The sequence below is a fragment of the Dermacentor albipictus genome, chromosome 3, assembly GCF_038994185.2.
Source record: "Dermacentor albipictus isolate Rhodes 1998 colony chromosome 3, USDA_Dalb.pri_finalv2, whole genome shotgun sequence".
Lineage (NCBI taxonomy): Eukaryota > Metazoa > Arthropoda > Arachnida > Ixodida > Ixodidae > Dermacentor > Dermacentor albipictus.
In genome coordinates, this window is record NC_091823.1 from 138,777,934 (window position 1) to 138,804,624 (window position 26,691).

The 26,691-nt window shown below is 44.3% G+C and overlaps 1 protein-coding gene across 2 annotated transcripts in view; it reads left to right on the forward strand.

Annotated features, from left to right (window-relative positions):
• Positions 1 to 26,691, forward strand: part of LOC135917826 (uncharacterized) — a 103,472-nt gene that overhangs the window by 51,183 nt on the left and 25,598 nt on the right. For both annotated transcript variants that reach the window (XM_065451427.2, XM_065451428.2), the window contains 5 exons: positions 461 to 814; positions 9,132 to 9,366; positions 11,117 to 11,291; positions 19,080 to 19,195; positions 23,585 to 23,729. In XM_065451427.2, coding sequence (XP_065307499.1) covers positions 461 to 814; positions 9,132 to 9,366; positions 11,117 to 11,291; positions 19,080 to 19,195; positions 23,585 to 23,729 — 1,025 coding nt within the window. The remainder of the gene's footprint in view (positions 1 to 460; positions 815 to 9,131; positions 9,367 to 11,116; positions 11,292 to 19,079; positions 19,196 to 23,584; positions 23,730 to 26,691) is intronic.

The window sequence follows — 26,691 nt, forward strand, 5'->3', positions numbered from 1 at the left end:
ACCTAGCGGTTCGTCACGGCAAGTCTCCGGGGTTAATGGCGCACTGGGTAGCTGCAGGGCTGCTTCCGATGCTGCGCCGCTTTCAAGCTTCCAGTGAAGGACACCCTCGTGCTAGCAGCTCCTTGCGGTGAGTCCCAGGTTACCTGTAGTAGAACAACCACTCTGATTAGTCCTGCGTCTGCTGGCTGTCACCGCTGCCAAATGCAAGATGAAAGGATGGGACATGTAATAACACAAACGCACGGCCTTGACCGGTTGCCAAAATGTATCCTGGGATGTTTGAGATATATTACGACGTTGCAACGCGATAATGCAATGAGAAGACCTCATAATAGGTTTTTATGGTATATATACCCCATTCTCACTCCCAAAACGCTCAAGACAGCATTGTCAACGATGGTCGAAAACTAAAGGCTGAATCGCATTACAAAGTTTCCTTTTTTTTGCTTGTTTTTGACAGGCACAGGAGATCAGAGGAGGACAGTTCCACGAGGACAGGCACGCCCTGGAGCACCGACAGAACCTGGAATAACGGCAGGCACTGGAGAACCCGAGGGCACTGCAGTACCGGAAGACCCTGGGGTAACAACGGGTACTCGACCACCAGCCCGTCCTAGAGTACCGCTAACCACCCTGCCCACGACCACCAGTAGAATGTTAACAAGCAAACCTACAAGCCCACCTACCACGCCGACTACAACATCTACTCCAAAAATTACGACTACAACATCTACTCCAAAAATTACGACTACAACATCTACTCCAAAAATTACGACTACGTCGATACCAATAACGACAGTGGATCCCAATACGAGTGAGTTGTGGTTTGACCTTAAGCTGCTTGCGTCTATTTCATTCCAAATCAGTGACAAACAATGCTGCATATTGTGGTGTGTTGTTTCCACTCTGGGCGTACTGCTCAATTGCATTTTAGAGTGCAAGCAATTAGATGCAGAGAAAAAAAACATTCATTAGGTATTTCAGACGCTATTGCGATGTATATATCATGAGCTAGCTAAAACTCGTTAATTACTCCCTAAACATTTTAATTGCTTCGCCGTTGCACAAGTGTCCCAGAAAGCAACTCTTCTCGAATACACGCCTTATTAAAGTACATTCCAAGGGTTAAATATGTACCCAGCATTCAAATAAGGATTCGACTATTGCACGATTCCATTGAGCCTTAGAATTGATTAGTCTTTATTCGTAGGTACGAATAATTGAGAGCTATAACGTTAAGGTATTCCAGACTTCCACAATTGTTCAACGAAATTTCGGGCTACCCTCCTCACCTCTTCGCTTGTCTGTCGCGCGACGTTATGCAAACCGTGAGAAGGCCTCATCTGATATATTATTTGCACGCTAATTATATATCATTAGACCGAACAAAGAAAAAATAATTATTTATGATTCGATACCTTTCTTCGACGTTAGCGCTCTGCTATTGGTCGAACATTTTCGCGCTGCGCCCACTTCGCCTTCTGTTACGCGACGTCACAGAAGAGCGCGAACTCATCGCGGTAAAGGGACGAGTACAGGCTAAAAACATATAATTTTGCCAAACTAATTTTTTTAGTAGTTCTAGACTGCCCGGTTGCGAAAGAAGTAGGAGATAGCGGCACGTGGATAGCACCGGGGAGATGTCCGGGAGCATGATTTATTTGCGTATAATAAGTGATTTTGATTGTCAGGGTGACGTTATCGAACCCTGTCGGCACGTATACGAGGTTGAATTACCAACGCTTTGCTGAGGATCCGTTCTGGCGCCATTTTAACGTTCCGTTGCACGCCGCCCTGATTTTCGACCGGACATCGCATGCCATGGGGAAGAGGACGAATCGAAGAAGTCAGCACCACCCATTATCTATTATCACTATGCTGAATTGGCCCCTTCGAAACCCTCCCCAACTGAACGTGCCCCACGCCTCTTGGCAGCAAATCAGATAAAAAAACTGCTTGATGTAGGCAATGCTATTCCCTTTGAAAGAAAAAAAAGTGGCCTCCTAAAAACGAGAAGCGTGCTTGATTTGACTTTGCAAACAACGCTGTTGATTACAAGCCGATCCTTCCGTCGGTGATTACGTATATTTGACATAAGGAGATTGGAATAAGAACAGATTGGAATAGTTTTACATTGTAGGACCCATGTTTGCATAGTTTTCAAATGTGTCAATGAACGCGCTGTGTGTGATCCAGCAGAGAACTTCAGCGAAATTCTCAGAAATTTAATCTCGACGGCCACAATACAGGTGAAATATGAGAAACTATCTATTGGAGATAAAATCTCTGGAGATCACGTAGAAGGCACGCAGTGGTGCGTGCTAGGTCACTCTGTGCTTTTACCTTTGATCAGACCTTTACACATAAAGCGCCAGCATTCCCGCTCAACCGTGAGCGATGAGTGTGCAAATAATGTCATTGTTTGCTTCTAATGCTCCATCTGCACGTGTTCATAAACAACGCCTCATAACGTCTAACCTAATGAACGAAACTGCTAGCGTTGTAAATATACTAGCATGGGTGATGCATTTACGTAAATGAGAAAACAGCTCCTCACTTCCCGGCACCAATTCCAGATTATTCGATATTCGATTGGATTCGCTTATACGATTTGTATTCCATTAACCCTAAAAAAAAACACTTCCCCTACCCCTACAGATCACATTCTTCCTATTTCGAGGGAAAATACAAATGCGGACTTGCCTGTGGATCTGTATTGTATTAGGCGATCGAGATGTATTTTCTTACACTACAATACCTAGGAACATTTGGAGCAAATAAATTTCATAGTAAACATCCCAAGATTAACAGCACACTTCCTACTCCTGAGACACTCGGTAAACATGGGAGCAATGTTCCTCTCAATTTGTGCATACTATGAAAATTCTCAGCACCAACAAAGCTTGCAGTGAAGTAATCTTTGTGCGAGCAGGCAGCGAGATGTTCCGAGAATTTAAGAGCTCGATGTGTTATCTTGCAACTTTGTTTGCATATTAGGCCTTTAGGTGTTTCTTTATGGCCTTTAAGTTCTTTCACTGAGGTTGCTTAAGGTAGAACTATATCTAGGTGGCAGGCCTGATTTCTCTAAAAAAAAATACAACTGAAACCCACGACATCTCATTTTTACAATGTTTATTGTATCTGGAATAAAATGTAATGTGTAGCTGCTCTGGGAATCCAGGTTATTTAATTTGATACAGCCCATTTATTAAAAAAATTAGGTATGTTAAGAAAATAGATGCGCGAAATTTGAAATGCGTAATTGGGCATCAATATTATATACAGCATTTCCTTCAGCTTCTTTTATAATTGGATCTAAAGTGGACGTGTTTGATTTTTGTGTCTGCCACATGGAAGCCGGGCCTGCATCGTGTATCGGCCGGGCCGAGTTAAACATGCCGTGATGCTGATAGATATAAGTATTCGAGTTTGTCCACGCTGCGTAGATCAGCGCTGTTCCACAGAAATAAATGTAACCCCTTGGGAAGGCACAAAAAAGACAGCACTAACTTGGACAACCCGAGCGCTTTTCCAATTATTCTTGTCTAATGCACCCACAACGTGCTTTCAACCCTTCGGTGTTGCGGAAAATGACCGCAAGAGCTTTTTCCTGCGCAACTTTTCTAGGTTGGAAACATTGCGTAATCACCGCTAAAGGGCAAAGAAGCAGTGCACCTTAAAAATGTAGATGGCCTTGCTTCGCTCATTTCCGGCGTTTTGTTCGAAATTTTGCACCGGTGCTATCATCCCTCGCGTAACTGCTTCGTGGCGCCGAAGACCTCTTACCTTGGTCCCGTGCCTGCGACCATGCGTTCGCCACCTTGCGCCTTCTTCTCTAGACGCCATCTATTCGTCGTTTTAACCCTCAAGCTCCTACCGATGTACGGTCGGCCAAAAAAGTAAACGGACCACGGCTTAGGTGGCCGTAGCGGCTGCGTGGCCACACCGGGGCGCTGCTATCTCGCTCCCCGCGCTGACGGCGAGGGTGGCCCGAGTGACGCAAGATTTCACCCTCACTCACACGCGGGGCTTGGTCGCGCTTGATAAATTTCTAGTGCTCCGTTCGTTTGGTCTGGTGCTGACAGTTGCGACGAAAGGGGACCGTGCATTGCCGGTTGTCTAGCACACGGCGCTGTCCCAGAGTAGTGGACGGCAGCCGAGCATCAATGCGCGGCAATGAGAAGGAACGAATACCAGTTCTAATTGTTGTTTCGCTGATCTTCACCTTAATTTTCATATTAGTGCATGTCGCTGGCATACACTTCTGCTCGATTTTGGGCAACATAACGCAAGTATCCGTATGGATGGCTACGGTGACGCGCGCTCTTTCACGCCAGTGCGATAAGTTACAGGCGCCAAGCTTTACTTAGGGCGCGGCTTTTCTGTCGAGATTACTTTTCCATCATTGTCTACAGCAGTGGATTGATTATTTATGCCAGCGACGCCTATGAAAACGGCTTTAATTAGATAGTACAATGCCTGGGCCGTTATGAAACTTTTTAACTTTACGTCCAGGTAGTGATAATTGGGAAGACGAATCAAAATAGCTAGTAAGTCGTGAAAGCTTATTCACGGAAGCATTCCATGCTTTAAAGGGGCTGTCAGTGGGATGAAGAGGTGCTGGCGACCGCGATGACTTGGCTTACTCGCTCTGGCATCGAGTCGTAGAGCGCCGCCACTATAGCTTCGGATTTCCGCGCAGCGCTTCCCACTAGTTCATCGCGCCGACGTGACAAAGCGCCCGTCACTGTACTCTCTTAGACAAAGGTACACCATTTGGGGTGTATATCTGCCACAAAACAATGATCGCCATCTGCCTTGCTTGCATTTCGTTTCTTGAAAACGCTGCGCCCGCTATTTTCCTGTCGGGATTGCTATGTCATGCTGATAACGCGCATGGCGTTCATTACTGGGAAGTACCGGGCCCGCGGCGTGAAAGAAAGGAAATTCGGACAGGAGAGATGACGTTTATTTTGTGGCAAGATAGAATCCGAAGGGTGTGGTTTAGTTGCGGCTACTTGCTTAATGTTGCCTAAAATCGAGAAGCGGTGGATGCTGGCGACATGCACTAATATGAAGCCACATGCGACACTAATATGAACACGACATCCACTAATATAAGGCAAATATCAGCTAAACAACAACCAGAACCGTTCTTCGTTCCTTGTCAGTGCCGCCGTTTGATGCCCCGCGGCCACCCGCTACTGCACGAGAGTGTCATGTGCCGGACCACCGGCGAAGCACGGTCCCGTTCGTCGCGGCCGTCAGCAGCAAAACAACCGAACAGTGCACTATAAGTTTATCAAGCATGATGAGGCCCCGCAAGAGAGAGAGGGCGAACTCTGGTGTCACTCAGGGCACTCTCGTCGTCAGCGCGTGGAGCGAGATAGCAGCGCCCCGGCGTGGCGCCGCATGTGCTCCGGCCACCTAAGGCGATGTCCGTTTACTTTTCTGGCCGATAGTACATACCGAGGCAAGTGGTGAAGTCCTAGGCGCTGTTCGCGCATAGCGTCATACTGGCCAGGCGGAATACGTCGTGGATTATGCGTTGTGGCTTATACGTCGTGGCTTATAAGGTCGCTCTTTTGACGCAGTGAACGACCACTATACGCAGTATTTGATTTCGTATGTCAAAGATCCATCTGGCCGCCTCGCTCGCTGGACCCTGGGAATGCAGGAGTTCGAGATAAGCCTGGTGTATCGTTCCGGGTGGAAGTATTCCGACGCTGTCCCTCTTTCCCGCTCTCCGCTCTCGCTAGAGGCCACTGTCCCCCTGTCCCCCTGTGAGCCCACGTTTTCTTCTCTTGACTTTGACGCTATTGCTATCGAACTATATAATGACCCCTGAATTGCATCCTTTTCGACCTGCTCTCGGATACCTCAACAGTTCCGGCCTTTTGAGCATTTCGGCGCAAAGTTCTTCATTTTGCGATCCGTAATAATCTTCTGTACCGACGCAAGTATGCATCAGAGGGAGATACGTGGTTCTTCGTCGTCCCAGGAGCCTTGAGATCAGAAATGTCTTCCTCTCTCCATCCCGACCCCCCGTATGGCCACGCTGGCATTTTTAAAATGTATGAGCGACTTGGGCACTACTACTACTGGCGGGGGATGTACACCTTCGTTCGGAACTTCGTCCACTCTTGCCGTGAAGATCAGCAATGAAAATCTGAATGAAGAACGCCTGGACGTAGGCAGCAGGATTGCAAACAGCACCGCCTGCCGCAGATATTAGAGCTTAAGAGATTGTGCCCAGTAAGGCGATCCACCCATCATTGGCATGTCGCGGAATATGCTCCTTTATTATATATATATATATATATATATATATATATATATATATATATATATATATATATATATATATATCATCAAGAGACCACGCCGCTGACGCATTGGTAAGCTTCAGTGGAGCCTTGTAGGATGCGGCGCTAGGAGAATGCAGCCGTATATATTTCTGTAATAATCTGGAATTGGTGCCGTGTAGTGAGGAGCGGTTTTCTCATTTACGTGAAAGCATCACCTATGCTAGTATATTCACAACGATAGCAGTTTCGTTCGTTGCTTGTAGGCACTTGACTAGCGGCGTGCGAGTGCGCACCTCGCGTATTTCGCGGGATTATTTTTTTCTCGGAAAAAGAAGCAGGACCATTTCAGCACGAAATAAATGTTTGATTCGGAGGTTATTTGATGTGCCCTACAACTTTGTACTGGATTTGCTTGTGATTCAAGCAATAAAAAAAGGTCACTAATTAAAAATAAATAATAAAGCAATACTTCGTGATGAAAAAAATCGTGGCCGTACGTACATACGACTACGGCTACTAGGCAGTCGGAACGATGGCTCTCGAGCTCGTGGGTACTTTTAAAACCTTAGTCCACATTAGCTGGGACACCCTGTCTCTCTCTCTCTCTCTCTCTTTCTGTATATATATATATATATATATATATATATATATATATATATATATATATATATATAAATATATATTCTCCTATATATATTCTCCTATATATTCTCCTATATTCTCCTAAATATATTCTCCTATATATATATATATATATATATATATATATATATATTTATATATATATATATATATATATATATATATATATATATATATATATATATATATATATATATATATATATATATATTCTCCTAGCGCCGCATCCTACCAGGCTCCACTGAAGCTTATCAATGCGTCAGCGGCGTGTTCTCTTGATGCCGCGACCATGACATAGCATGAATCACTTTATCGAGCTGCCGCCGTTAGTAACGCCGTGTATCCGTGGATATTCGCTTGGCAACGCTTGAGTAGAGGCCCGTGAGTGCGTACCTATTTCGTATTTTGAATGTTTCACGCGCTTTTGCTTTTCTCATTAAAGCCAACGAGACAAGGCTAAGCACTAAACAAATGCTTGATTAGGAGGTTATTTGAGGTGCCCTACTTTGTAATTGATATGTTTGCGATTCAAGCAATAATTTTAAAAAGTTCACCAATTAAGATAATTAAGTATGTAATGCTTCGTGATGAAAAAAAATACTGGCTGTAAGTACATACCACTACGGCTACTATGCAGTTGGTACGATTTTTCTAGAGCTCTTGGGTATATTTAAAATTTTGTTCCAAGTTAGCTAGGACACCATGTATAATGCGTGTGTGGGCGTGTGCACCTGAATGTGCGCATGTGCGTGTGTCTAAGGGTGTGAGGAAATCTACAGATTGGGAATAGACAAAATGGAATGTATACATTCTCATCTGTTGTCTATATAGACAGTCTGTAGACGAACGGTCAGCAAGAGTAAATAGAGGCTGTATCGACTTTGCTCTTGAGGTAGTCTACAGAGTCAGAGTAGGCAAAAAGAAACGAACATGTTATCGACTTTCTTCTATAAGAGATCTATAAACGGGACCATCTATAAACCGGGAGTACACAAATAGTATCAACACCTTATCGACTGTCGTCCATAGACAGTCTATAAACAAAGAACGAACGATAATTAATATACACAATATTGACTTTTGTCTATATCTAGTGCATAGAAAGGAAGTAGACAAAAAGAACTAAACATCTTATCGGATTTCTTCTATAGACAATGTTAGACAGAAATGAACAATAAATAGAGAATTTAACGACTTTCCTCTATAGCGAGTCTATAGAGGAAAAGTGCGCAAAAAGAAACAAACACCTTGTCGAATTTTTCCTATGGACCGACTATATATAGAATGCGGGTAGACAAAAATAGATACAATCTTTATCACCTTTTTCAACAGTCTAAACAGTTTGTATTAATAAAGAAGTAAGCCTATAGAATAGCAAACTCGTCTACAAGAAGTTAATGTACCCTCTATAGACCGTCTAAGCTAATTTTTGTAAGAGCTTAACGATACTCAAGTGTAGTTTGGTGATTTTTCTTTTATGCCCTCATTTTATACACTAATGACGTGGCGCCACCTCCTGTTCATTGGCTGCACCGTCACGTGCCCAAGACGTACGCCCTAGGCCAAACGTTCAATCAGCCAGATGGCTGCGACGTGACGTGTGCAGTGACGTACGCACTAGGCACGCGTTTAGGCAACCAGAACCGTGCAGCCGATCTGGAGTCATGCAAGCGTGCCCTTCTCGCCCCTCGAAATACCAAGGTCACAATCCCACCCAGAGCGACATTTAACAAACATTATTTTCAAAGACATCAACTTGATGAGACACGAACATCCCTTAGGAATTTGATGTCAATTCGAGCATTTCTGCCAGAAGCCATTTTTGGTGCCATTATTCGGTCACACGGCCGGCTACAACGCCAGATTTTCGCGTAATGGGGCATATAGTGCTTTCGCTTTGTGTGGACATTTCCAACATCTGTTCTGCACCCCCTTCGCACGAGTAGGCATGCTGGCAAGCGACCGTGTAGTTTGGCGTTAAGAGTTAAGTTGTCTTACGAGCATGACGAAGAGCGGCTCGCTCAATAGGGCTGGGAATGGTGCCCATCAGGGTCATAAATAGTTTCTAAATTCTTTTATTGGAGGTATAAACGCGCAAGTGAAGGTGTAGAATAGTTTTCAAATCTGCTGTTAGCTATCGCACTAGCGCGCGCTCTAGACCTTATTTTTTTTCTCCCGCAGAGAGGCCACTGCCGCTCGACTCACTGATTTGCACGCTAGAATCGCCATTCCGAAGACATCTTTTGGGAGTCCCACCGGACGGGCTTTGCTCGATTGTGGTGGCCTACCCGTTCTACGAACCTTTTGGCTTGGAGCTCTTCCCAACAAAGTATTACTCGTTCCGGAATTTTGACATCATCGTGGAGAATGCCGAAAAGCAGAACAAGACGGAGTTTGGAATCGGCATCACTTACAAGTACATGCTGCGATTGCCTTGGAAATGCAATGTGAACTGCTATACCTTAGCCATTATTTAGTACACTTTTGCGTGCGGCATTACTGAACTGCACGATTGGAGACATAAGTGTAGAAGTCAGAACGAAAAAAAAATTCGAGACTATTGGTAAAACTGGCCTCATCCCTCAGCAAGTCTATTGCCCTCAAAAATTGTTAAGCCGCTTAAAGTGAAAACCGGCCTGAAGGCATGCACGTGTTACAGCCCATTTCCTCTCATGGCATGAACATCAAACATGTTCATGCCACACGTTTTCCCACAATTGGGTGCATGCTTCTATGCGGCCAGTGAATGAAAGAACCTCGCCATAGAATAGTTGTTATAATAACCACTGCAATGTCTGCAAACTAACATACCTAGGCTGCTGAATGATTGAAAATACAGCTTGCAGAAATGAATTTTGATATAATAATATATTTGGAATATTTCGCCGTACTCTTAATTCAACTTTAAATGTACAAACACGACTGCATTGTTGACAAGGTTTCTACAAAACGGATGAACGACCACCGATAAGCAGGGTTTACCGTGAAATCATAGCTGGGATATTGCATTTGCAAAGATTTTTCTCATCCGACTTAATACTTCAAGCTGTATCAAACAGAACACCTATATTATTGATGCCTAGCCGCACTGTTGGAGACGCTGACTAAATCTAGCAGTTTTTCCGATAACCAAACTTTTGAGTGTGGTGCGGTGCCAACACGTTAGATGGGCGATGCAAACATAATGTCTTGCTTTCGCGATTTCTTTTTCTTACGTGCGCAAAGACTAAAACATGTAACTGTAAGCAGTTCGAAATGACACTTCCATGCGTGATCTTTCATTCGGCAAGTATTTCGAATGTCTCATTTGCCAACTGATTCCAGCACGTTAGGACAAAAAATGCATGCAACAGAATGGTCAGGTGACTAAATAATCACACAGAATACGACTGCTGACTGTGTTTTGGATAAGGTGAACGGACATGCCATATGAACTTGCCGAGGCTTATATAGTTTAGGAATATGGCTAGCATTAGCTCAAACGTCTCACCATATCCAAATTTTACTTCACAAGCACGCATTGAGAATATCGCACGTGTTACTGTAATGTATTTATATTTTCACTGTCGAAGCCGGTACATGGAAATACAAGGAAGAGTTTACTATAAATCGAGGTTGGCGCTAGAGACACCTTGAACTGGAAACTCTATTGAACGATTCTGCAAGTATTTGACCGTACAAGTTGTTGCCTGGAGTCCATTTTAATGCTTCAGATGAGTAATTGAAGTGTTCCAATTAAACATAGCAATTGCTGTCACTTACAACTTGGCAAAGGAAAATTAAAATTTCAAACGTGAAATCACATCAGATAATTTTTAAAAAATTTGGCTCCCATGATGTATTTCACTAATATATTTCTTCTTTGATGTATTTCACTAAATCGAATGATTGATTATTTCAACCAATTTCTTTCAAATGCGTCAATTGAAATCCATAGTTAGAGGCATACATTATTTCCAATCTATCGCAGAGATCCACTCCTGCTTGAGTGAAGCTATGGGAGTCGCAAGATGTCTGAAGAGTTGTCACGACTGTTGTAAAGGAGAGCATGCTTATACAAACTGTGATTAGCTATGCCGGATGCTTACTTACATCACAAGGATAATGTAGCCTTCGTGTGATCGGTGACAGCAAGACTTATGTCTATTTATGTTTTTCACGTTTAGGTTTTGTAAGAACGTTGCCAACATGACAGCACTTGCCAACAATCCCATGACCAAGACAACACTGGACTATTTGTGGACTAAGCGGTTTTACCACTACGGACAAGTTAACCCTCCTCTAGCAAATTATGGCGGATCCATACAAGAAGTCAACAGCAACTGTGTCAAAGGACTACAGGTTAGCCTTCTGAAAACTTAAAAAGCATGTCTGTTCGGCCACTGGACCCAGTCCAGCGTTGCACTGCCATGTGAAAATGGTCATCAGCCAAAAGAAACTCATGCCTGCGTAACGTAAAACACTGTGTGTAATCTGGAGTAAACGCGACTACTGTACCTACCTTACAAGGGTGATGGTTTGGGATAGTTCATTTCGCATAAGACTGTGTGGTGGAGTGCGAAGCCGGTCAGGGGACACATGAAAAAAAAAGGACAAGCGCTTACTGTCAACTGAAATTTTATTGTTTGACACAAAGGGTTGTATAAAAAAGCAGAAGGAAAACGACATAAAAATTAATAAAACATAAAGATGAAGCTGCCAAATAACGATGTCATCTCCATTCACTGGCCGCACTGCCATTGTCTAAGAATGCCAACTCCCTTCGTGATCTTCAAAGTGCACTGCAGTCTACAGACAAGGACTCACAACAATGGGCCGTCCAGCAGACCCGGGGTGCACTCAAAAAGTACCAGCCTCGTGACCCACTACAAACGGGCCCAACGGGGCTAGTGCAGAGTAGAGTATAACCCCGGGTCGACGCTTGGCCAGCGTCACGGCTCGTTAAATCACCGTTTGCGGGCATTTCAAGTTATTCCTATCCTATCCTATCCCTTCATGATAAGGCCAGGGACGGCTTACGTATGCATGGCCGTACTTGGCGTGTCATGATAATCGATTCAGCGATGATGTGCGTTCGATCGACCGAGCAGTGTACGGTGATGACATCTTTATTTTCATCTTTATCTTTTTATTCCCTATTTTGATGTTTTTATGTCGTTTTGCTTCGGTTCTTTTTTCTTATATAACACCCCGTAGCAGACAATAACATTTCAATTGGCAGTAAGCCCTTGTCCTGCGGTTTTTTCCTGCGCCCCCTGCTCCGCTTCATGCTTCACCACAGTCTCATGCATATTCCCTTTCTACACCGAAATCTGTCCACTTCCTTTCAGTTTAACTCATTATAAAATTCTTTATGCTCGTACATAAGACGTCTTTAAGTAAATCTCGGACCCAACGTCAGCATTATTGGCATACCTTTGAGGACATTGTAAGGAAATCAATGTTTCGGATGCTTGTCGCACTAAGCGATATTTGGCTCTATTTATGGGGATGTGCTCTATTTTCAACATTAGCATGGTATCCATTTTTATATGTACCTTATTCTTAAATTTTCCTACTTAAGAATAATAGGGTCACAGTTATTAGCTTTATTATCATTCAGCATCATGTGCGACATTGCTTCTTAACTGCGCACATAATTTGCTATATCAGCTGATTGTTCAATCTAGCAGAGCAACCACTTAAACAATTGACCACATTTTCATGTAGTCGGTAGCATGCAAGGCATACTGCGTATGAGCTGCGCTTAGGGTACTAGTTACATTAAATGCTGGTTTTTATTTGGTACATCATGAAGGTGGAAAGATTGGTGCTTCTGGTTTAGTGCTCCATTGCTTCGCAGTCTATGCTCCGGAATATTTTAACCACCTGGGGTATGTCCATCTGAACCGCGATATAAGTACAGATGTTTGTCATGCGTTCGGCTACTATCGGAGCACTAACCTTTTTAACGCCTGTTGCCCAAGAAGACTCTTTGTTTTATAAACAAAATACTCTCTTCCACAGCCAATCCTTCGTTTTGTCGTTAAAGCACTTGTTAGTGACTTATGGCCGACATGTCTTATATAATGACCTCCCCATATAATAATTAGTGGCACGGCTCCTGAGAACCAGTTATCTGATCAAAATTTTTTTAGCTAACCAACATTCTCATCCGGAAGTTCTTTACACATTTACGGATGTCACAGAAGATCCCGCGTATTTGTGTGTTACTCCAAAGAACTCGCACATGAAGAAGTGACAACCAAGCGTTGATGCGAAAGAAGACAAAGCCAATGCACATGATCGAGCAGTGAGTTCGATTATTAAAATATACGTCTCCATTCTGCCTGATTGTCAGGTTTATTATTAACTTATTTTGAATCCCATTTGTATTGTATATGATTTGCCAGTAAGTTGTCCCCCATCTGGTCTGCATAGCAGTCTTGCAAGGCATTGAATTGTTCAGAAGTTTCGTCAGCTACGCGTCTGTGTTGGTCGACTCTGTCCCACTACGTGACCTCGACACGCTGTTCAGAGTCCCGCTTCTCCTGGCGGGTGTCAGGCAAGTCACCGATTTCAGCGAGACTTGGAATCACGAGCTTTGGCGGTCTCGGTATTGTAGGAAAATCGGTGGTCTTCGCGTGCACGGCGCGTGCTTTGGCGAGACAAGTGGCGGCCCTCACACGCGCTTGAGAGGCCGCGCCGCTACACGGCCTCAAGGGCAGCGTCGACGCCGGCGCGCCGCTTTCGCTTCCACGCATGCGCAAACACGGCAGTGTACATCCACACTTATTAGACGCTCCTCTCCAACGCAGCTCTCTCGCGAGTGCCGCAGTACCAGAACACTGAGGTAGCTCTATGCGTGCGCCCTCCTGCCATGCGCATTGCCGTGGGTCCATCTTGGCACCCTAACAAACTTGGGTGCACCGCACAGGCTCCTGGAGGGCGCGCCATAAACATGGTTGCGGCATGGCAAAGGACGACAGTGATAGAGGCCCATATACAGCTCATTACACTCCCCGCTTGCAGCTAATTACCCTCCTCTTTGTTGCGCTAGCAATTACGTGGACACTCGTGGACGATTTCCACCATCGTCTTTGGCGTCGCAGCAGCATTCCCTCTGAAGTCCAAGTGTGATAACGTCGCACTTGGACTTACATGCCAATAAAGGCGTACGAAGATGAGCGGTGAGAGGTAGTGGCATGATCTCGCGCGTTCAGTGGATGAAGGCGGGGAGTGAAAGCGCCCTCTGAGAACATGTGAAAATGCGTAGCTTGATTGCAACATTGTGTGAACCAGCGAAACTAACACGAGCACAAGGAAGTGTCGTGCACAAGGGCGCGTTGTAGTTGCATATCGATAATTCACAGATTACAGAAATATCCACGCGTAAGACTACTGGCATGCGTCGCAAGTAACAGTGACCGTGCTTTAACACTGCAGCATTTGCTAGCGTTTTTCGCGTATTTTGGCGTCATAGTAGAAGTTGTGTTCCTTCTCACAAAACTGGGCAAGAAGGAAATCCGCCGGTAATCTTTCCATTGAAGCACAGCAGAAATTCATGTCATGAATTGTGTGAATGAGAGAGCCGGTCAATAATGGTCCCCAAATAATTCTCTGTTCAGTTAAGTGAGCGAAGTGCCTAGCGTTATCCATCACAATCAAAATTCTTCAATTTTACTGGCATCTGAACACGGAATATGTGTGTCCAACACTCTTATTCGGCACAAAGATCAGAGCCGCTAATTTCTAGAATCATTCGCTGATGCGCAATTACTAACTAATCCAATGCGAAACTGCTAGCATGACCAATCGTTTTGTCACCAAATGTTGAACGGCTCAAAAACTGTATGAAGAGCGCGCCTGCGCCCCACCCCCCAGGAAAAGGAATGATCTCATGCGGAAGTCGTATGATTTAATAAATCCAAACAAACGCCGGTTGGTTCGAAGCAGCCGCTTGTTACGATGGGGCGCGTTACGCGTGCCCCTCACGTGTTGTTGTTGGCATAAAATGTTGTCTCAGGATCATGGTAAGCTGTAAACCTGTGCAACAACACAGCGCGATTTATGTTAATGCTCACAGCATTTTCGAAATATAGTTCTAAGGAACTTATCGTGCTGGATAAGCGGAAATCGTGGACGTTACTCAAATTGAATATGTAAACTTAAAGTTTTCAACTAATAACTCTGGCGCATGTGTGCAATACACGAACTGACGTGACTGATTTCACAAGGCGCATGCACCTACACCAAATGTTCAAGTTTCGAGATGCGCACTATCAATGTTACAGTAAAGATCCACTGTCCTTCCTCGCACCTTTTTGACAAAGCGTGTTTTCATATATTGAAGGTAAAATATTACTAGACCAGCATTGCGTTTCATCGCACACATTCGGAAGGCATTTGTTGAAACAGGTGTCAACGGCAGAAGTCGATAAAAGTGGATATGACATTGCATGTCAACGGTTAGAACTCGTAAATTGCAATAAGTGCGGAAAAGTTTTTCATTTAGGAATTAAATTTCAAAGAACTTGTTTGAATTATTCAGATATTTATTCTAATTTCTCGCATAAATATTGTTCGCCATTGAAAGTAATCTAGCTCGTGAAGTAGAACTGTGCTATATGCCACGTCGAACTCTACAAAATTTTCGCAATGATAAAAAAAAAACGCCGTAAATTAGGTATGAGGGTAGGCATGCCGGAACGGCGCTATTAAAACGCATTTCTAGCACAGAGTGCTGGCTTCCCTTTAGCAGAGTTCAAGGCGCCGAAGAAGCCCCTGTGCAGAACAGCATACCTGCTATCGACTGTACTACCAGGCCACCCAGAGGGCAGGGATCCAATCGCGTCCGCAGTGTCCGCATTTCAATGGGGGCGGAGGGCGAAATGCAAAACGCCCGTGTGCTGTGCATTCGGTGCACGTTAGAGAGTCCCAGGTGGTCACAATTACTTCAGAGGCACCCACTATGGCGTCTCTCAATAGCGTATGGTGGTTTTGGCACGTGAAATCGCAGAATTTAACCATTTTAAGTATGAGGTCGCTTAATGTTTCGTATGGTCAGTCGGCGAGATTTAGCATACATTGCTGACTTTCTGCACGAATGGTGATGCGAATTAACGTAGACTAACAACGTTAAAGGCCAACTGCTACGTCCGGAAGCTCATTCGGGCTAAACTGGCTATAGGGAATAACATATACTAGCAATGTAACCTTAGGAAAGCCTCCGTGCTGGTGATTGTCTAATTTTCTGTCAGCGCTTACATAGCGCCTAAGAAGGCTACGCGTGAACATGGCTCGGAACAGCAGTGATTCGGTTGTAGCGAAAATCCCGGGACCGTAGACGACTGCTGTCCTGTACATTGCGCCTCAGTGCCCAGATGCGTCACTCGCTTATCATTTGCAAGTTGATAGGTGTGTCTGACGGCTGGCTTTTTTTTTGCACACGTGATTTGAGTAGTTGCAAGAATTAGAGATTTGCACGGGCCCGGGACGTCGGGAGAGTTTTGTGGGGGCTTTGGCGAGCTCGGGCTTGACGCCACATGCTCGGGCCGGACTCGGGCCCGCTCAATAAAGGGCCTAAGTCGAGTCTTAGAGCACACACCAGCGTTATGCATTACAACGTCCAAGGCATTCTCTGCCAAGGTGAAAGAAGGGACACGTGCAAACAGCTGGCTGTTAGTATACCTTAGCAAATAGAATAGACAAACAGATGTTCTAATTTGTTTCTCTTCCACGAAAAGTAAGATTGTTTCCATGTACGTAAAAATTACTTATCCGGAACCCGCTCTTTAAGCCATTTCCCTGTAACCGTTTTTTTGAGACGCCACTATTACAACTATCGATACTATTTTGTTACTCGAACGCTAACGCAAGGGATGTGGGTCTCCCTTTCTACTTGTGCGTTTATTTTTTGGCTGAATGCCGCGAACTCGCCTATATATATATATATATATATATATATATATATATATATATATATATATATATATATATATATATATATATATATATATATATATATATATATATATATATATATATATAGTACTTACACGACGGGCCTGGTCATGCACTGAGCTTAGTAATGAGCACTCGGGTGGCCCAGGTGCTTCCTGCGATTACTAACACAGGCCAGGGACGGGCCTATACTTTGTTCGGAGTGGCACCCTCTATATTGATAAAGCGGGCACGGGCCGGTGCATAAACTCAGGCCCATGCAGTGCTCAAGCAAGCATGCCGACAAGTTGCGTAGCCGTCGGGTGCTCGCACATATAGTCGAACACAATGGGTGGCTGCGCACTACACAACGCAGCGTAGAAGGAGGCGGAACACGCCTATCGCGACCGAACTTTCAATGCGCAAACGTGCACTTCGCCGCAGCAAGAAAGTCCGATGCTGGCTAGCCAGCGCACGCAAAGCATGTAAACTACACAGGGCCAAACAGCACAGGTGTCATTTCGCGAGCACGGTCAATTACCCGTGCAAGGCTGCTTGCCAAACGCTTTCTCGGTATGGCTATAAGTCCCATGTGCAGCGATGGCGCACGAAAAGGAAAGTAAGTTGTATTCAGGGAAGATAATTCTCGAGAGACGCTTTCTGGAGGCGCGTCATCCAAGGGACGTTTCACGTGTCTGTACGTCGGAGGCGTCGAAGACGACGAACGACAGCCTTTCTCACACCGTGCCAGAAACGCTGTCAGCGGTAACCACAGGCTGCATTTGTCAAACAAGTGCCGGGCTCTGGAAACATACGGTTGCACGATGCATCGGCACTATCTTTTTTTCCTCTGTTTTGTCCCTACTATCGTCTCTACACCTGTGATTTTACGGCGCATTTGTATGTCACTAGGATGGCGGAATTTTTTCGTCTCCGCAGCCAAAAACTCAACCAATCAGTGCGGAAATCTTTAGCCGCGTGCGCCCGTGGATTCGTTGCAGTACCACGCTTGCAGTGCCAGCGTCTTTCGAGCATAGGTCACAATTTGCCGGCAAGAATTATAGAAACCAGGGGCGCTATAACGTAAAACTATTCCAAACTTTTCTATTCCAATTCTGCTATCAACCCTCCACGATTGGTGAAAAACTTTTTTCGACCACCCCCACTTCACCTGTCTGTCACGCGACGTCACGAAAACCGCGATACCTTTCCATCTGATATTATGTGTACACACTGATTATGCATGACTTGACGGAAAAAAGAAATACAGTTATTTCTGATTCGGCCCCTTTTCACCATTAGCCCTCGGCTATTGGTAAAAATTTTCGGGCTGCACCCACTTCACCTGCCTGTCACGCGACGTCACAAAACCGCAAGAACTCACCGCGTCAAAGTGAAGTGTACGCGATAAAGATGCATTAATATGCCGAACAAAACTGAATTTTCGTCGGAATAGCCGCAGGCTGCCCCGTTCCGAACGGAATAGAAGATGGCTGCCGCCGATCACTCAGACGCTGGCTACTCGCACCTGCTGGAGAGCATGGGTGTATTTGCGTGTAATAAACCTTCTTGCGTGGCCGTGTAACGTTTTCGAGCACTTTCAGCATGTTTACGACCTCATTCTGCCAGCTCTTCTTTGCTGAGGGTCCGTTTTAGCGTCATTCTTGAGCTTCCGTTTCATGCCGCTGCGATTTTCGACCAGCCACCGCAAGCTAAGTAAGGGAAAGCCGACCAATCGTAGACGCCGGTACCACCCTCTTCATCCGGTTATCGACTTTCAGTGCAGTCGCTCGGCCCCATCGAATTCCTCTCCACTTGAGCGTTCTCCTCGCCTCTTGTCAGCCAATTAGATACGACAAGCCGCTCACTGTAGGCAATGTTATTCGTTTTTCAAGCAAACAAAAGTGACCTCCTATGAACGAGGAGAGCGTTTGATTGGTCTGATCAGACAACGCTGTGGGTGACCGCCCGATGCTTGCGTTGGTGGTTACGTAAATTGGACGTAAGGAGATTGGAATAGAAACATATTGGAATAGTTTTACGTTATAGGGCCCCAGAGTACCTGTCCCGGACTATTCCATTTGTTATCAGCTGTGTCTCTTTAGCCGACACGTTTCACTGTTGGCTTTTTCATGAGTTTCCTGGGTAGCCTGTCTGGGTAAAACTTGTGCGCGCATTTAATATAATATACATGTATTTTGATCGCAGATGCTCTTCAATTTGATGAAAGACAAACATGACAACGTCAATCGGCCAAGTTACATCATACTCTCCTTCCCTTTGTTTGCTCCGGAAAATTTTCCTAACCTTGGCCAGGCATTAAGGTGAGTGGCGCCCAGTAAAATCAAAAGCAAGATGCATATTTAGCAAAAGTACGCTGCCCTGCAACGCAATACCGTATTGCAGCATTTTTATTCTTAGAAGCCGCTACCACATAGTTGGGAGCTCTGAGTGTGTCACCCGATTGCCATATTCTAACAATGATCAAGTGCAATATATTCTCGGTGTTCCTTGGGGAGAATAGTGCACTCTAATGACTAACAGGTGAAATTAGAACCGGAACTTTGGACCATCGCGTTCCGTGTTACTGTAAGGCCGCGCAATTCGGTTCAGGTTTGAGTAAACCGGTTTGTGAGATTTACGCGCTCAACTAACCGCTTCATCGCTGCTGCGCAGTCTGAGTACATGAGACAGCGGGCTAAAACGCTCGATGACGTCCCAAACAGTTCTCCAGGCTTGATTCCCGGACTATGCAACGAATTTCCAAACCTTAACAAATATACAGTTTTCGTTACTTTCATGCTTACAGCCTCGTAGAGATAACGCACCTATCTACCTACTGCACAACAACATATTATTATTATTATTATTATTATTATTATTATTATTATTATTATTATTATTATTATTATTATTATTATTAACTTCCATTGGGCTTGATGGGCACGTAGATAAAAAGAAGCGACGTCATGCTTTACGGACTCTCTCCTCCATACTTCAACCAACCCTATTGACGCTTGTCAGCCCGTCTCGTACTGAGAACAGCCTTCATATAGCAAGTCTTCAGAGTACGCTCGGCCGAACGCAAGCTTTGAACGTGTCAACTCTGCCTTATACAAAAATAACTTGGAATATTCTTTCCCCCAATTTTGTTAATTTCAGCGACCTAGATTCCAGCAATATTTTAATTGCGTGATTATCCTAATCTAATTGTCTTAAATGGAGTACTGTATTTATAAAATATCCTTTTAAATAAATTTAGTTGCGTTTTGTGTCTGAAAACTTTCATTTTTTTCGTTTCCATTTTATGCAGTTGTATTCATTAAATAAATATTTCTGCAAAAAAAATTTGCAGTTCATAGTACAAAATTTGTATCTACCCTTGGCCAAAATAAGTTCTTTCTTTGATACGCATCACCTACAGGCGTTTGTTGGCGGTGACTCCGGCGTATGCGGTGTTGCAAATTCTGAAACCCGTGAAATACGTGTAGAAAAAAAAAAGCGATACTGATTTTTCTTCCTGCCGTTAGCTGTGAACGCTACACGTATTGTAAGTTATATGCGATGAGGCGAACTTTACAATTAATATCGGAAGCCTATTAGTCACACTACGAACACAATTTGTCATCGCGCATTGTTTCTTGTACCAAAAGCGCAATGAAGTGCACTGTCGCTAACCAACACTTTCACGTCCCATGCATAACTAATTCCGCTAATATAAGTATGCCATTGCGTGCGCTAGCGAAAACAGGCACGTACGAAGAAGGTTTCCACACGGCAAACGCTCCAGTTCTATGTGCTCTACGCGCCGCATCCGTGAGACGCTTGCAGTTCAGCGTGCGCAATAGCCAGAGAGTCTTGCAAACGCATAGGTCGTTGCCTCCACATAAAGGGCTCTACCCTCGAATGTCTACTGGCGCCCTCTACCGGCAGACGTGAACACTACTAGAGTCCAGTTCGTTCAAGAAGAACCCCAATCGCAGTCGACACGTGATTGCGAATCCCCGTGAACTGTGCGTCCATGCTAGCTTGGACTGGTGCGGGCTTAGTTCTCTGCCTGGCAGCTCGTAGAGCCCGTCTCGCATACGTGGGACGCGCGACGTAAGGTCACCGCTTTCACTTACGTAATGAGAGGCGACGGGGCTCCCTACAGTCGGCCGGCGCATGCGCATTTCGATCCTGCTAGGTATTCACGCACGTAGCACTTTTACCGACGCCAACCCAAAATTGTCTAACGATACTCTGCTTTCTCGCGTCTTCGCATGTGCTTGAACTGACGTTGGTGTGAAGCACCAAGCTAGAAAGACAATCAATGGCACGAAAGGGAATTGAGTTCGCAATCAACTCTTCATTTAAGTTGTTCTGACCCATAACTTTTATTGAATTCTGGGATTCACATTTGTAGCACTAATGATGTGGCCCAATGTTCTTGGCCGTCTTGCTCCTTACCAGTGATCTTAGTATCATTTGGGAAATCAGATACATTCTGCGCTTGTTCGTTTGTATCTAACCACTTTGACCCAGTGGCGGAAGTTCACTACAGGTTTGGGCAATTAATTATGTTCTCGCTGTTGTTCTGCCAGCAGGCAAATAAAATTGAAGGAGGCTTAAGCTTCGCTTTGAGGAGTGGAACACAATTGCTTTTAAGGTCCCTGACTACTACTCGCGCTTGTCGGCAACTACAACCTACGTAAGCGTAATGTTAACCGGTAAAAGCTGGAGGCAAATGCAACGCATGAAGGCGAGCTTTCTCGTAGAAACGCGGCCTCTTGCGTGGACCCATCATCTGTCATTATTTCGCACTTTTAATATTCCTGTCTGAAAACATCTACCATAAAAGGCGTGCACTCTCGGTGTTTGTTCCGTGAAATTTGTTTACACGCTGTCATTCTCAAAATTCCGAGGAATAACTTTGCACAGAATGTAAGTCAACCTGTGAGCAACTTCGGTGATAGAAGAACTTTAGTGCCACACAGAAAATATAGAACAATATACGATTACGTTACGGCAACGCTAGCTGCAACGCCGGCACTATATTTTCTGCCATACGTAGGCCTTAAGAGAAAGCTTTATCTCGGATGCTCCTATATAGATGCCTCTAAAACGACAAGTCGTTTTTCTCGACAACCGCTGCGCCAAACTTGGCGAGATTCGCTGCGTGTAAAAGAAAACTTAAAATCTAGTGACTACTGGTTTCAAAATTTTTTATTAGGGTCCTCATTTTTCTGTTAAAACTTGGCAAAAATCAGAAATTTTCAGAACACGAAACTCAAGTTTACGATTCCGTTACTCAGCAATGAAAAATGATATAATTTTGTGATTTTCATATCACAGCACATCTAAAGTGGACAGAGTTCATATGTTACATATGCATGTCAAAAAATTTAGTAATGTGTGAACAGAGAATTTGCTGAACCCCTGTCAACAACATAACAAATTCACGCAATATATAAATTGGCATATCCATTTTGTCCGCTTTTAATCAACTTAGGTTCCGTTTAAAGAACCGCGATATCTGTTCTTGACGGAGAGCTGTTATTTTTGTAAATATTGTGCTTTTGTTTTTTTCTAACTTCCGGATTTCTGAAAACTCTTTCAACAAAATTCGGGATCTATATCGAAATTCCGCTTCTACGATGACTGGAGTTTAACTTTCTTTCTCAAATGCAAACACGTTATTAAAATTGGTGCAGGGGTTATCTCAGAAAAGTGTTTTCGCGTTTTATATGTATTTCAATGGACCGCGTCGGAGTTGGGCTGGAGCTAATGCTTCCTCTTAACGCTGTCGCGGTAAGATGGACAGCTGCCTACGTGGCCGAACCACTGACTTACTGTTAGCTGCGGCCTGGCCTGGCAGAGATTTGGGACACCGGTTTGTGCAGCTGGACATTTGCCAAAAGAACACTTTTAGCACTACGTATTTGCTATCAGTACGTGCACATCGCTGACCAATCACCGCGAATGGACGTAACCAAAGGTGGCACAAAGGGAGCATAGGTGAAATAAATTAAGGCAATAGCGCCACATTCCCAACAGACGTCATCATATCAAGGGCACCCGCTTCTCGACTAGTCATTGCAACAAAGATTCATCCACGATACTAGTTATTGCGGATTTGCCAGGGAGTTCCAACAGGGTTTCGGTGACTACAACAACATACACTGTGTGATGTTATAATTGGCTTCCTAGATGACGGCGAGATTGCCACTTCGTGCGTCAGCATATGTGCACATAATGTTTCGCGATTCATGTATGGATGGGCATAAGTATGCAGCAATCGTAATTATTTTTACAAACCGTAAACATATTACTGCTAAATAAACGCCCATAATAGGAAATGTCACTATCGTGTTTACGTCGCCAATATTCTGCAAGGGATTGATGTGCCGCCACTTTTTTACTATTTTGCTCAAATTGCTTGCATTGACGATTGACTGGCATTATTTTTACACCCAGAGCTATTCGTGATTATCACGAGTAAGTGCTAACGGCGAAAAAACTATTACACTGCGGGTGTGCATCCTGGCCGCCGGATAGAGTTCTTTGCGAACACATGTAAAAAACGTAATCTATAATCTTGATCTGTATTTTATGAAACCTAACTCTATAACGTGGAAAAAACTGTAACGCTACGATAAGGTTCAGGGCTATCTACTCAAAGATAGCGCTCACCGGAAGAAAATTATAAGAGCTGTCAATTTTTCTTGACGCAGGAATCATTCAGTGGACATTTTTATTGCTGTGGGGTACCACTCGGATCGAGACAACCATTACCATGCCTGCCATATGGTTTCACCAACCTTGCTGAACAAGCAACTTCTCACACCTGACCTCTACGGTATCTATAGCGTCCGCCTCGTAAGTTATTTCATTCGTCATCTATTTTCAGTCGTGGCAGCTATTGAGAATTGTGCGTTGAAACGGCATTGAAACGTCCAATGAAGTTTTACGAAGTTCTTTTGATGCTTCAATTCAATTTTATTAAGCAACTTGCATTTCATACTTTTATATGGAAATGAAGGAGTGGTGGCGGGAGAGGAAAACGCTGTCGTCGTTGGAAGAGTTCCGTTTATGCTAAGTCACGCGGACGTAAGCACAATGTTCATGTTTAGTGGCATCCCCTTTGAAACCACGCGTAGAGTAGTCTCATAGATGGCTTGACATAACTGCGCGTTGCATGTGCCGCATTATATAATTTTAATGATCTCTTACTGATCTGTGATCATTGAAACCTCTATCTTTATATTTTAGATTGTTATGCTTGTAGTGACTCCGGTTTCATCAATGTCTTCACCGCATGTCTGACCCGCTTCGGAACCCACCTATTAAAGAAGGCGTGCATTCTGTTCGGGTCTTGCTGGCTTAATATTTGATCATTTCATTTCAATGTTCTAAGCTGCTTCAGAACGATGCTGCAGTTTCTACACGCCTAATTTTGTGCCAAATTATGTGCCATGGTGTGCTTTCTTTTCCTTAGGCAGTAAAATGGGGCGCTTTTGATGTCACGCACATGTTTCTTCGCGTTTTTTTTTTGCTGTATTTGAAGTTTTTTATGTTCTGTTCTGTGGCGAGCATTTGCATCTAGTTTACTGTTCCTGTTTGCCTCACTTCCTCTTGATTACTCTTTATTATCAATATTATATTTATTTCTTTGCTCGGTACTTGCCTGCTAATTTTTTTGAGCGTTTCTTCTATTCCACGTTCAGGCATATGAAATACAGATATTTATGTTGATCAGCCGCCCATTTCTTATCGCCCAAATTCTGGAGTTTTTCTTCAAAAGTAACGTTGCACGGCGTTCCTCTGGCTTTGAAAGAAGTACGTCCCGTCTCACCCTCGACTTTTTCATTTGGCATTTCACCGCTACCACCGAGTACCAGCCTATGGTTAACATCACACTTAGGCAGCATCTCTTTTGATAAGCAGAAAATTCCGTTTGCGAACGCTAGCACTGCTACTATTAGTCATTTACAAATTACTCGCACCTCCTAATATTATTTGTAACCCCAAAGTGCTTCATTATTCCTGTATTACGCTTCCTCTTCGTCCTCAAATTCGGTTCGTTGGTGGTTCACCCGCAGGTATTGATATTTCTGGAGGATGCGCATGACATTCTTTATAAGTGAGACCATGTTGCTATTCGCCTATTGAAAAATAGCCATAATTTCCCATTTCTGTGCACTAAAGTTAAAGTATGGATATGTCCTCCCATGCACGCATTTATTCTCAGGGCTCTGTTTATCGCTTGCATTTTCCGTTAGCAGAAATATATCGTCCGCATAGATCGTCCCAGGAACCTTCAGTTGCAGCCTGTGCCAATTACAAACGAAGATAGATGAAAAAAAAATTACCGACGATTACGTTACTTCCTAATGCGAAATTTGAGCGCAGCAAATAAGCTGTTTCACCTTTTCGATAGATTAAGAAATCGAGCAACACATGTATGCGCTATCACAGAATTTTTTTTTATTTTTCACACGTATTCCTTTAACAAAGACTCCACTAACAGTCCTTGACACTCATGAAGGAAGCTTTGTGGTCGGAGAAATAGACTGATATATGTTCGACTTGGTACACCAATGCTTGATTCTCAAAGACGAGATCTATACAAGTGCCTCGCGAGGTTGTCACAGCCGTGGGACGCGTTACGAGCGAGAGGAACGGGATGTTCTCCCGCATAAGTGTTAGGAAATTGCTGTTTGTCTTTATGTGAACATTAAAGTCCTCCACTACTAACATCGGTGTGGATCGATTGACGGCTAATGCGAGTTGCAGGAAGTGCACGACGTCTTTCGTGAGTGCGGTAGCGGACTCACGAAAGCGGTATCAGTCGGTCGCTGCTAGCGCTGGGGGGATGAAAGGGGGGCGGAGCTGGTTACGAGGCCGACGACAACGCCGAGGACGACGCGAAACCCGGGAACGGACGCCAAAGAGCCATTTGTGTAGCCAGCCCTCCTCCACAGTCTCTCCTCCTCCCTTCCATCATCCTCCCTCGCCCGGAGAGCCGACAGCGCGCATGCGCGGCGGCGGAGCAGATTCGTCGGCGAGCTGGTTACGAGGCCGACGACAACGCCGACGACGACGCGAAACCCAGGAACGGACGCCAAAGATCTGCGCTCTAAAATTAATTGACTGCTTACCAGTCGTGTTTCCTTGCCTTTAACACGTTACTGGGGAGTGTTGCCTACAAACAACATATTGATCACAATGTTCCTGGCTAAATATCTTCAGCCAACACTGAATGACAGGCATCAAGCGTCGTTTATTGGTTTAGAAACGGACTGGCCGAGGAAGAAGAAAAGGAAGTCTTTTGAAAGCAACACACGATAGAGGTCAGTGCAAGATAGACGGCTGCACTGGTGTCACACGTGTGATGTAAATGAAATGAAGTGTACATTTATGGTTTACATGTGCTTAGAGCTGGCTATGCAAATTGAAAGCGAAGCCTTAGGTGGCTTGGGGTGAAGCGCACTTCCAGTTTCCTGTCTGGTGTTTTTCCGCTTTTGCTGAAAAAGTTTGCAGAATATATTTTCTTTTTCTTCATTATCCTTATACTGTATGTGTCTTATACATATAGGTAGAGAATAAACATCCTTTTATGGGCTTTTGTATGTCTTGTCCTCGAAGGGCTAACATGCAGCTATCATCTTCAAAGCGATCTGCGATGTTTGCAGAGTGTAAGAAACACTGGAGACCGAAATCATATTCACTTCCCCATGCTAAATTTTCACTAACTCTGCATTAATGGCCTTGCAAGATACGATTTTCAATCGGCTGTTCCGTTACCTCTCTCGCAATATTTCCACAAATTGTCGTCTAT